The sequence below is a fragment of the Dipodomys merriami genome, unplaced genomic scaffold (assembly GCF_024711535.1).
Source record: "Dipodomys merriami isolate MVZ:Mamm:240054 unplaced genomic scaffold, mDipMer1.0.p SCAF_60, whole genome shotgun sequence".
Lineage (NCBI taxonomy): Eukaryota > Metazoa > Chordata > Mammalia > Rodentia > Heteromyidae > Dipodomys > Dipodomys merriami.
The window spans coordinates 61,381-73,813 of record NW_027206180.1 but is presented as its reverse complement, the minus strand read 5'-3'; the positions used below and the strand labels follow the sequence as shown (position 1 = coordinate 73,813).

The window sequence follows — 12,433 nt, the reverse complement described above, 5'->3', positions numbered from 1 at the left end:
AGTTTTAAATTTAAAGTATCAAACCCACAACTAACCCTAATGACTTGGGCTCTGCATGTACTGCCAGGATTAACAGAAGTCCTTACAAAGAACCCCACTGAAACCAACCTTGGGAGGCGATGTCAGTGCATTGGCACACCCCTCATATGCATTATACATTAATTTCTCCAGGTTCTCCAGATACTGCAGAAGAAGAACAAGTCTAAGCTGGTTGCTGCCATGGCCTTCATCATTATCTGCAGTTGTCCACTGACTCACATCTTGATCAGGGTTTAATGTGTGAGCTGCCAGACTTCTAATGATCCCTAGAAGCAGAGACAACATTGTAAATTAAAGGAAAAGTTTAAAGATCCTACAAGTGGGGGCTGGGAAGGTGGCTCAGTGGTAGAGTGCTTGCCTTGCATGCCTGAGGCCCTGGGTTTGATTCCTCAGCACCACATAAGCAAAAAGAAAAAAGCCGGAAGTGGGGCTGTGGCTCAAGTGGTAGAGTGCTAGCCTTGAGCTAAAGAGCTGAGGGACAGCACCCAGACCCAGAGTTCAGGCCCCATAACCGACCCAAAAAAAAAAAAAAAAAAAAAAAAAAAAAATCCTACAAGTATATTAAGTTATTTCACAAATCAACACTTACCAACTATCTTGTTTCTCTATCCTATTTCACAAATAACATTATCTTATTTCTCTATTGATTATTAAAAAAAAAAAACATTTAACATGACTGAGCTCTCACTGTATGAGAAAAGGAGTTTTTGTGTGTTTACTGGTACTAGCACTTAAACCTAGAATCTGGAGGTTGTCCCTTCGCTTTTTCATTCAAAGCTGTCACTCATCACTTGAGCCACAACTTGTTGCTGGTTAACTAGAGATAAGAATCTCATGGAGGGCTGGGAAGGTGGCTCAGTGGTAGAGCGCTTGCCTTGCATGCCAGAGGCCCTGGGTTCGATTCCTCAGCACCACATAAGCAAAAAAAAGAAAAAAGCCGGAAGTGGCGCTGTGGCTCAAGTGGTAGAGCACTAGCCTTGAGCTGAAGAGCTGAGGGACAGCGCCCAGGCCCAGAGTACAGGCCCCATGACCGGACCCAAAAAAAAAAAAAAAAAAAGAATCTCATGGACTCTCCTGCTTGGGCTGGCTTCAAACTGCAATCCTCAGCTCTCAGCCTCCTGAGTATCTAAGATTACTGAGTATCCAGGATTACAGGCATAGCCCAGAGGTATCCAGCAAGAAAAAGAAAAAGGGTTTTTGTTTTTTTGAAGTTTGTTTTGTCAATCATGGGGCTTGAACTCTAGGCCTGGGTGCTGTTTAGCTCTTCAGCTCAAGGCTCGCACTCTACCACTCGAGCAACAGCGCCACTTCCAGCTTTTTTTCTCCTTATGTGGTGCTGAGGAGTCGAACCCAGGGCCTCATACATGCAAGGCAAGCACTCTACCACTCTAGCCACCTTCCCAGCCCCTGAAAAGGTGTTTTTTTCCATTAAAATTCCCTAAGTAGCCAGGAGCTGGTGGCTCATGCCTGTAACCCTAGCTACTTAGGAAGCTGAGATCTGAGGATTGTGGTTAAAAGTCAGCCCAGGCAGGAAAATCCATGAAACTCTTATCTCCAATTAACCACCAGAAAACCAGAATGGTGCTTTGGTTTAAAGTAGTACAGTGCTAGCCTTAGGCAAAAGAGCTCAGGGACAATGCCCAGGCTCTGAATTCAAGCCCCACAATTGACCCCCGCCCCCCAAAAAGCAAAAAAAATCCTTAAATTTTACCCAAAGTCTGACAACCATGTGTCTAATGTAATTATTCTATGAAACCTTATTCTATTAAATGTATTTGAAAATTATTTATAAAAGATCACAGAAAAATACATACTTTCCGAATCTTTGTTTTAACAAAGAAATTCATTATTTCTGAGTGAAAAAGGTTGTGGTCATTGTTTGCATGATGTGGTTGAAGAAGGCTGAGGAGGGGATTTACCTTCGATGGTCTGGAAGGTATCTTGAGCTCTGCCCAGTGGGGTTCTCAACTTAGAAAGGACTGTGAACTGAGCTGCTTCCCAAATAGCCCACTGCCAAAGAACAGCATCTGTCTTGAGGAGATTGCGGGGAATTGTTGATTGCTCACGCTTATCCAGTCTCTGGCAGCTATAGAACAATCTCTCTAACCAATTGTCCTTCCTGGGAAAAGTAGTTTACATTTAACAGACAATGACAACTCCATTTCAATGATGTAAAACAACTGCAGGGAGAACAGGAGTAAGAACTACAATTTTTCCTCCTCAAAGATAAAACCTATAAAATTAAGAAATACTGTTTCTCCACTTAGTATTTTGAGAACTTTTTATAGTTAAGGCATGTTAGGGAATGTTATAGACGGCTAAATTAGGTAAATGGCTAATTAATCTCCATTCACTCTAAGCATCTCCACAGTAACTTCCTCCCCAGTCTCTCCCCAAAGCAATGCTGCTGAGAAATCAGTTCACTGCCAAGTATAGCGTGACAAGGCCCCATTTCTGTTTCTACCAATGCCAGCATCAAAATAAGGTTCTCACAAAAGACCTAAAATGCCCCAGCATTACTTTTTACTCTCCTGTTCTGGTCATTCTTTCCCCCAAACCAGATGTAAGGTCAAGATATTCTTCAAATTCTTTTTCCCAATACAACAACCAAAGAAACCTCTTACCCTGTTCTATGAGAGTTCCCATACAAGATGAAACTAATGACATCAGAGAAATCCTGAGGGTGGAAGGTGTTACTAGGTGCTTTACTCATGTGGCTTCGGAGTGCTAAAGAAATTTCTTGTATTTCTGTGTGATTGTTATTGCTGTAGACAGAAAACAATTATTATTTTGCAAATATTAAATGTAGCTAAAAGTTAGCACACATTAAATGTAGTTAAATGTACTTAAAAGTAAGTTATTATATTAACTAAATTAGAAGTAAAATCATAAAACTGGGACTTTAAAATAGTCTATTATACAATTTCATCAATTCAGGCTTTTAGAGCTCCCAAATCAACTAAATTAGAAACAATGATATTATAGTTTAAGTAAGTTATAAGAAATAGTCTGGCACTATATAAATTAATTTATACTGATTATTGTAAGCTTACAAAGTTCATAAAAATCTTACTATGTTTTTCTAGATCTACTCTAAAATTTGATCCTTTGACAACCTCTTCAATCTCTGAGACATACACACTAGACAGATAGATTAATGCACCACTATGGTAAATTTGTCTTAGCCTAAACTTATTAGGTAGTAAAAACACAGTGCTCCAGCAGGGCATAAGGGTATACTCTCATAATCCCTCCATGTGGGAGGCAGAGGCTGGAGGTTGGAAAGTTCAAGGCCACATGTGATGCATAATGGGAAAAAACAAATAACAATGTACACACACACAAACCCACAATATCTTTATACCTTAAGACCACATCTAAAGGAATTGACTTCAACAGCTTTCCAAAGGCTTGCCGGATTCGAGTTCCACTATGAACCAGTTGAACACGACAAACATCAACACACCTATGAAAAATGAAATGAAAAAATTAGGTGTGGTAACATCCCCACGTCATCAGGGGCAGAGTGAACAGTCTCTAGTCCATACCTCTGTAGCAGATCGTCCGGCAAGGAAGAGGACAGAGCGTGCAGACTGCTGCATGCTTGCAGACAGATACTCACATCTTCAACAAGAGCTATTAAAAATTAAAAGTCACTTTCAGCTGTGGCAATTTGTCATGGTGTTATGAACCCACTCTTCCTCTCAAGACAAGGAGTAGCTACTATGTAATGTGCCCTGCTCCTGCTTGGTACCCATGCTGGTAGGAACACGTGGGAAACACTAACTCAGTACAGCTCAGTGAAGTAAGCTAGCTTTTCACACAAACCTGTTTTCAGGGAAAAGTTTAACATGTAGAATGTATTTACCATCATGTGAGTTTAAATATGGGATAGTCACTAAGAAAAACTTAAATAAAAAATAACACTGTTATCTACCACTAAAATGGGGTTACACATCTTCAGATCAGGAAAAGAGCTTAAGTAACTGTCCTCTTCTGTTTACCAAATACTCCTTTTCTAAGGGTTGATGAACAAAAATTAAAATATCAGTCTTACTGTTGGCTAAAAGGCCTTTGGAAAACTTATGAAAAGATGGAAGAGAGAATAAAGGTGCATATGTTTCGGATTTCTTCATTAAAACAGCCACTTCCAAAGCCCAAGTCATCAACAGTTTCCTGAAACACAAAATGAACAGCTGACTCTACAATAAAAAGCAAAAACAAAACTTCAAAATTATTTTCTTCTTACATCAAGTTTCTTATGATTTTTTTCAAGCATCTCAAGTAATGAAACTGAAGTTGAAACTACTTTGTCAAACTGGTATCATGCCTTTTATTTTGTTGTTGTTGTTGTTGTTGTTTTGTCATGGGGCTTGAACTCTGGGCCTGGGCGCTGTCCCTCAGCTCTTCAGCTCAAGGCTAGTGCCCTACCACTTGAGCCATAGCACCACTTCCGGCTTTTTTCTTTTTGCTTATGTGGTGCTGAGGAATCAAACCCAGGGCCTCAGGCATGCAAGGCAAGCGCTCTACCACTGAGCCACCTTCCCAGCCCGGTAACATGCCTTTTAAGAAAAGCTCCTACTGACCATGATTGTAGCAAAGAATACAAAATTGGGTAACCACCAAATTGAAGAAACTGCTCTATCCCTCTCCTGTAAACCACACTGAATATTCTCAAACTTATAAGGAGAATTAACAACGAGTTCATATTATTTAGCACTGCTTGGGTACCTTGTGTCCTGATTAAGGTTATCCTTTTTCAGAAGTATCCCCAGAAGATTTAATATAATTGAGAAATGTTTCTTTGTAGCTGTAGTCACAGTACTAATCACAGCGCCATCGAACAAAGATGGGGACGAAGAACTAAGACTACTAGATATAAAGTGATCATGCCTGCAAGACAAGAGTAAGAATTATCTTCTCATTTTTAGTTCAAGAGTACCCAGTTCAAGAAAGACAGTATCTTTGTTTTCACTTTCTTCCAGAGGGCTGGTAAGCACAGTACCTGGTACAATGAGAATACAAGGTGTAGAGCACCGCATACTGAATGGCCGGGAAGTGAACAGCCAGGTCACCATGCACAATCATCAGGTTCTTACTCAAAAGTGCAAAGACGGTTGGGGAGAGAGCCCACATCTAACAACATACAAAAGAAAACGTATTTATGACGCCTCCAAAAGGCACACAAGCATACAAAGAGTTTATCATTCACACTAAGTTTGGCGTTTGTTTTTTTTTTGGTGATACTGGAGCATAGCATTTGCTAGGCAAATGGCCTAACACTTGAGACATGTCCTGGGGGGCCCTTTTTGCTTTACTTTGGGGATAGGGTCTCATGTTTTTGTCCAGGTTGGTTTGGATTTTAAACTTTCTATTTCCCCTTCCTGCACTACTGAGATATAGTGTCATGAACTGTTTGCTAACTGACCTAAAATCATAATCTTCCCAAGCAGCTAGGTCCTGTTTGAATATTTTTTAATATGACAGACCAAATTTGGAAATAACCTGGGGTCTTCAGTAAACACTTTTTTTTTTTTGAGGAAAGTAAGTCTTAGGCATTATTGGCTATATATAACACATGTGGGGTAATATGGCAACTCCTCAACAATGCCACTGAAGTGGGAAAAGTTATAGCCAAAACAGAAAGGAGCGTGGCTGCCAGTCTGTCAATATGACTTTCTTTAAACAGGAGCAAGTGCAGACAGTCACACTTCTAAATGCATCCCAAAGGATTGATTAAATTGTACATTCTAAGTAGAAATAGTACAGCATATGAATTATATATACAGGTGGTCCATGGGCCAATCTAAGCAAAGTCCTTTGTCCCCTTTGGTATAGTTTTTTGGTTGGTTGTGGGGCTTGAACTCTGGGCTTGGGCGCTGTCCCTGCGCTCTTCAGCTCAAGGCGAGCACTCTACCGCTTGAGCCACAGCGCCACTTCTGTACCCTTTGGTATAGTATCTCACATTTTCTCAATTTCTAATACACTACAAATGGCCAGGGGCCCTGTCCTATGAGAAAAGTAAGTGTATTGTATCACTCACTCTACACTTTTTCTACACTTTCCTTTTTCTTTTGAAAATACTGAGTACTGAAAACTGACACTGGGCCTCAAACTTGCCAGGCAAATACTCATCACTTTAGCCACCCCTCCAGTTCCTTTGCTTTTAGTCTATTTTTTGGATAGGGTCTCACACTTGGTCCAAAATACTCTTAAGACTACAATTCCCCTACCTTTGCCTTCTGAGTACTGATGGCTACAGGTGTGAGCCACCAGCCTTTCCCCCTTCCTTTCTACTGCAAAGATACTGCTGATCCCACCTTTTCTCCAAGGTGCAAGACATTAATTTTCTCCATTTTTTGTATACAATGTGAATTCCTTGAAAAATTTGAATAGATAAATAAAACAAGTCTACTGCAGCCTTCAAATACGAGATTAAACTAGCAAATATCTTACATTTCTTAAAGGAAAAAAAACAGCTTTTTCTTTTTTTGGCTAATAATGGAGCTTGAACTCTGGGCCTCCCACTATTGCTTAGCTGGGGGGGGGGGGGTGTCTTTCCTCTTTTCCTAAGAGAATATGAGCCAGGTGTGATGGCACCTGCTTGTAATCCTAGCACTCAGGAGATGAGAGAGTCCCACATCAGCTTCCTGTACTACTCAGTAAGGCCCTATCTAGATGGAAAAATGTATGGGAGGGAAATATATATATATATATGATTGTATCAGAAGACAAAAAAGTATGAGGAAGAAAGAGACTATATTAAAGGAATGCTATTATCTTAAGTATGAAAAATACTGAAATTCTGCAAATTGCTAGATTTAACAGGAGTAATTCCTGAAAGGTATTTCCTAGCAAATAAATGTAAAATAGTCTATAGCAAGGGAAAAACTTAAATCTAGTGGTACAAAAATATTCCCACCAATTTTATACACATATGCACATCCTAAATATGTCCACTGCAGTAATTCTGTAGACCCTGGCATGATATCACATGAACTACACAGAAATGTACAAAACAGGGGACAGTCATTGTAAGTGAAGGCTCACCCCAATTAAAGAGTTCTTGGCATTTCCAATTGTCGTCAGTGCACTGAGGTCAAATATAACTATAAACTTTGCATTGTCTACATTAAATACGTGACTCTTGAAAGCCTCATGTTTTATTTCAGAACAGGCCTCAGGAAGTTGTAGACTATGTAGTAGGTTGTTTAGGGCACAAGTCATCTCTCCCAAAATTAATTTATAGGCAGTCTCCAGGACAGGAATATTCTTTAAGCTGAGCACTGCTTGATAAACAGCATGGGCTACAGCAACAACCTGAAAAAGATTAAATTACAGAAAGTGATAGTCAACAGAAAATAAATGTCCGAAGTGCATGGCGGGGGGGATGAACTTAAGAACACCTAGCAATCACAATTAAAAAAAAAACAAACCTTGGTAACATGTGTACACACACACACACACATGTATGTATATATACTCATATATATGTATTTTACTAAGGCTTTGTAAAGTGTAAAGTTTTATTACATATAAAACTCTTTAAGTGGTCCTTTATTCTTTTTTTTTGCAAATATTATCAAAACATGCAAATAGCAGATTAAGATTTGTTCTCTACATCTATTTAGAAAAATTTATAGTGGGTTTGAGTAGGAGTAAGTTGAGAAACTATTTTTTAACTTACAGTAGACACATTGCTTCTGAATTTAAAACTTCACAAATAATTTGCCTTCTTTTTCTTTGGGGGTAGAGGGGGTAGTACTGGAGATTGCTAGGCAACCTCTCTACAGTTTGGACTATGTTTCCAGCTACCTTTTCCATTGGTCATTCTCTTTCTTTTTGGCAGTACTGGGATTGGACTCAGCCTGGTGCTTATGGTCCTCTCCATTTGAGCTACTCCTCCAGCCCTGCTTTTAGCTACTGATTTTGGAGAAAAAGTCGAGCTAACTTTTCTGCTCAGGCTGGTCTTAAACTGTGATTTTCCAGATCTCAGCCTCCAGAGTTATCCCCTCATGTCTCTTTTCCAACTATCTAGAATTACCACTGCACCCAGCATACCTCTTTTATCTCTCTGAAAATTTGCTAAAGCTGTATTAGTAAGAACAAAACAAATTCTGAGAAAAGTTATCAAATATTCTGAAAAAATCATCTGACACATCATCAAATATTCAGGATGATAATCATCCAGTATTAATTTGAAGCTATCATTAGTCACTATATTCTAGATCAAGTATTACTTAACTGTTTCATTTATGTAGCCTACTAGGCACCTAAGTCCAATTCTTCAATGATATCTGCTATCAAAAGTGATAATTAATGTATCACTTACCTCTTTTTCTTTATGATAACGTAAAAATAATAGTTTAGATGATGGTATAAATAGTTTTTCTACAAATGATGATGGTAGTTTTGTATTTATCTGCTCGACAATCTAAAAAGAATAGAAATTTTTTAATGAACTTATTCAAATCTAAAGAATATATTTAAGAACCTTAAAAGCATAGTGCTAAGTGATTCCCACTATGCTACATTCTAAATAAATAAACAATGGAGGCAATAAAAACATGAACGTTACCAAGGGATGAAGGGGAAATCACAAAGGGTACATGGGTGAACACGAGGCATTCTTAGGACTCTATGAATGACACTACTAGTAAACAAGCACTTGTCACTATACATTTGTCAAAACCCAGAAGATGAACACGAGTGACTCCTAAAGCAGGCTATGAACTTCCATTAGTAATAATATATGAATATTTGCTCAATAATTTTTACAAATGTACCACTTAAAGTAGGTTAGTAAGAAGAAGAAACTTGTGTTGGAGGATCATTTAACAAGTCTCCGATTTCCTATTCATTTCTTCTGTCAACCTAAAAACTACATTAAAAATAAAGCCTATTAATTTAGAAAGAGCAAGGTAGATATCTAAGCTATATTTTAAAGCCCTCACAATACAATATTAAAAGGTTTAAAAACCTACATAAAATACATACATTTCACACTTACATGCTGGTACTTTTTTTACATTGCAAAGTGAGTTGTGTAAGCTTAGCAGAAATGTTTGACACAATGGGAATTTTCTTTAAACAATACAATTGGAAATGAAGGTACATGAAGGAGGCAAAGTCAGCAGCAGTCAAGATGAAACCAGATGGCCCATGAGTTTCTAATTATAGAAGCTGGTACTTAGCATGCAGAGACTCATTACAGTGTCCTATTTTGCATTGCTTTACAGTGTCCATAACCAGGGAGGAGTTACTTACAGTTGAGAAACTATAAAGGATAAAAGGCCATAAACCAAGTTTTATACAGGAAATAAAATAAAGGTCCTTGAAAATAGCTCTCATAATACTTAGCAGAATGCTAGACAAATTTTGGAATATTTCATTTAAAAAAAAAAAAGAGGGCTGGGAAGGTGGCTCAGTGGTAGAGCGCTTGCCTTGCATGCCTAAGGCCCTGGGTTCGATTCCTCAGCACCACATAAGCAAAAAGAAAAAAGCTGGAAGTGGCGCTGTGGCTCAAGAGGTAGAGCGCTAGCCTTGAGCTGAAGAGCTGAGGGACAGCGCCCAGGCCCAAAGTTCAGACCCCACAACCGGACCTCCCCCCCCAAAAAAAAAGAAAGAAAGAAAAAAAAAAAAAGAGTGAGAGAGTGTGTTGAAGCCACACACCAGTAGCTCAAGACTGTAATCCTTACTCAGGAAACTGAGAATCACAGTGTGAAGGCAGCCCAGGCAGGAAAGTACATGAAATTCGTATCTCCAATAACCAAAACAAAAAGCTGGAAGTAGAGCTATGGCTCAAGTGGTAGAGCACTGGCCTTCCCCAGAAAGCACTCAGACCCAAAGTTTAAGCCCCAGAATGGGGGAACACACACACACAGAGACAGACAGACAGACAGACAGACAGACAGACAGACACACACACAGACACACACAGACACACACAGAGACACACAGACACACACACAGACACACACACAGACACACACACAGACACACACACACACACACACACACACACACACACACACACGAAAAGAAGAGTGAAAGTTGCACTGAAATCAGCAGACAAAAGTAAATTGTTACTAGAACAAATGCAAACTAGACTGATCAATGCACTAAAAAAAAATAATTAAAAAAAAAAACATTCAAACCAAGCCCTAATTTCTTATCTAAATAAAGGCCTAAATAAATCCACATGTCAAAAAGGAACAAAAGCATAATTCACATACCAATGTGAGTAAATTCAAGACTGAGATGATATAATCAGTACCACAAGTCTGGCAATTCTCCAGTTGGTCTAATCCATATGTAATGACCATATCACAATGTATACTCATGCTAGGATCCAAGCTGCCGAGCAAAACACCAACACACTCATTAGCAGCTGTCAACACAGCCTCAGAAAAAAATACTTGGTTTGCAGCCGTCACACATCTCATTACTCTGTACAGAACCTGCAAATGAGGAAAACAAAGCAGCTTTAAAAAAAAATTCACATGATTCCACATGGCAAGAAAACATTCTATAGAATGCATCTTCAATAGAAAATGAACAACCTGCCATGCCATAGTAGTTTTAGGGTTTTTTGTTTTTTTTTAGATGAAGTCTCACTGTATTGCCCAGGCTGGCCTGAAATTTGCAATCCTCCAGCCTCAAGCTCTTGAGTATGTACTACCATGCCTACATCCAGTAATCTGTTAGGTTTTAGTTCTCAGTAGCTGAAAAATAAGGTTATCCTTAGTACAATATGGAAAAAGAATCAATCATGGCTAAAAAATTCCCAAGTATTTTTGTGACAGGAAATGGAATTTGCCATCTTCTATTTCCTTTATGCCTAAATGCCTACTTCCTCTCTCACCAAAGTCACTAAAGGGTTGAAGCTCAAAATCTCTGTAATCATGAAATAGACCAGAACTTAAAATGATTACACTATTAGCTACATGCTACCTGAAGATCAGCTCTTGGACTTTTGACAATCAAGTCTATTAAACCTAAACACCCAAGTCACCTTAAGCTAATGTTAAGTTCATAAATCAATTAACATGCTAGACAAGTTTCTATTCCCAATCCCTGGTAAGCTTTTACAGAAGATAAGCATTTCTAGGCTTGCTATATAATACCTACTAAAATTTATTTTAAAAAGTTTCTTTCAAATCACACATATATACATACAAAATTCAAATAGCCAATACTTACATATAAATTATTTATATTAAGAAAATACAAATTGTTGCTGCAAAGTATTTCTGTAAGTCAATAGACCTATATTGAAGACCTTCACAAAGTAACAGACTTAACTATCCTAAAAAATAATTATGTTCCTTTCCCTTTATTTCACAGGGTGAGTTAACTGCCTTTATTTCAACTCTGACAAGCTTTAAAAAGTCACTTTTTTTTTTTTTTTGGCCAGTTCTGGAGCTTGAACTCAGGGTCTGGGTACTATCCTTGAGCCTCTCTGTGCTCAAAGTTAGCACTTTACCACTTGAGCCACAGCACCACTTCTGGCTTTCGCTGTTTAGATGGTACTAAGGAATAGATCCCAGGGCTTCATGCATGCTAGGCAAGCACTCTACCACTAAGCCACTCCCAGCCAAAAAAGTAGTGAAAAGGAAACAAAAATACTAAACCATTTTGATCAAATTTAAAATAGTAACATTATCTAGCAGTATGTTCCACAGAATCAATCCCAGGGCTTCATGAATGCTAGGCAAGCACTCTACCACTAAGCCACATGCCCAGCCAAAAAAGTAGTAAAAAGGAAACAAAAATACTAAGCCATTTTGATCTTTTCTTTTTTTTTCTTTTTTTTTTTTGGGGGGGGGAGGGTTCCAGTTGTGGGGCCTGAACTCTGGGCCTGGGCGCTGTCCCTCAGCTCTTCAGCTCAAGGCTAGCGCTCTACCACTTGAGCCACAGCGCCACTTCCAGCTTTTTTCTTTTTGCTTATGTGGTGCTAAGGAATTGAACCCAGGGCCTCAGGCATGCAAGGCAAGTACTCTACCACTGAGCCACCTTCCCAGCCCCATTTTGATCAAATTTAAAATAGTAACATGAAAGTTTGTCTTTAGGATGTATCTGTTAGAATATGCAATTAACTCACCAAGAATTACATTTATTAACAAATATCCTACTTTATCTAGCAGTATGTTCCACAGAAGCAAATACACCTAGAAGCTAGCATTATATCAGAACAGTAAAATTGTAATAATCTAGATTAAGCCTTCTAGAACTACACACATGCCTTTCTGTTCTTAGGGAAACACAGTAGTGCCTGTGCTCGTTTTTCCTGTGAAAGGGAAACACACACTGCTGGAACAGAATGCAGCTAATATTTTGGGCTGAATGAAGTACACTTCTGCTTACAATGGGTCTCAGATTAGTGTATACTTTA

At 38.7% G+C, this 12,433-nt stretch overlaps 1 protein-coding gene across 2 annotated transcripts in view; it reads right to left on the bottom strand.

Annotated features, from left to right (window-relative positions):
- The window catches only part of LOC138814499 (serine/threonine-protein kinase SMG1), a 91,852-nt gene that overhangs the window by 45,137 nt on the left and 34,282 nt on the right, over positions 1-12,433 (bottom strand). For both annotated transcript variants that reach the window (XM_070003397.1, XM_070003398.1), the window contains 11 exons: positions 10,275-10,499; positions 8,372-8,473; positions 7,090-7,359; positions 5,045-5,175; positions 4,771-4,932; positions 4,097-4,215; positions 3,588-3,675; positions 3,404-3,505; positions 2,664-2,804; positions 1,959-2,158; positions 109-305 (listed from right to left, as the gene is read on the bottom strand). In XM_070003397.1, coding sequence (XP_069859498.1) covers positions 109-305; positions 1,959-2,158; positions 2,664-2,804; positions 3,404-3,505; positions 3,588-3,675; positions 4,097-4,215; positions 4,771-4,932; positions 5,045-5,175; positions 7,090-7,359; positions 8,372-8,473; positions 10,275-10,499 — 1,737 coding nt within the window. The remainder of the gene's footprint in view (positions 1-108; positions 306-1,958; positions 2,159-2,663; positions 2,805-3,403; positions 3,506-3,587; positions 3,676-4,096; positions 4,216-4,770; positions 4,933-5,044; positions 5,176-7,089; positions 7,360-8,371; positions 8,474-10,274; positions 10,500-12,433) is intronic.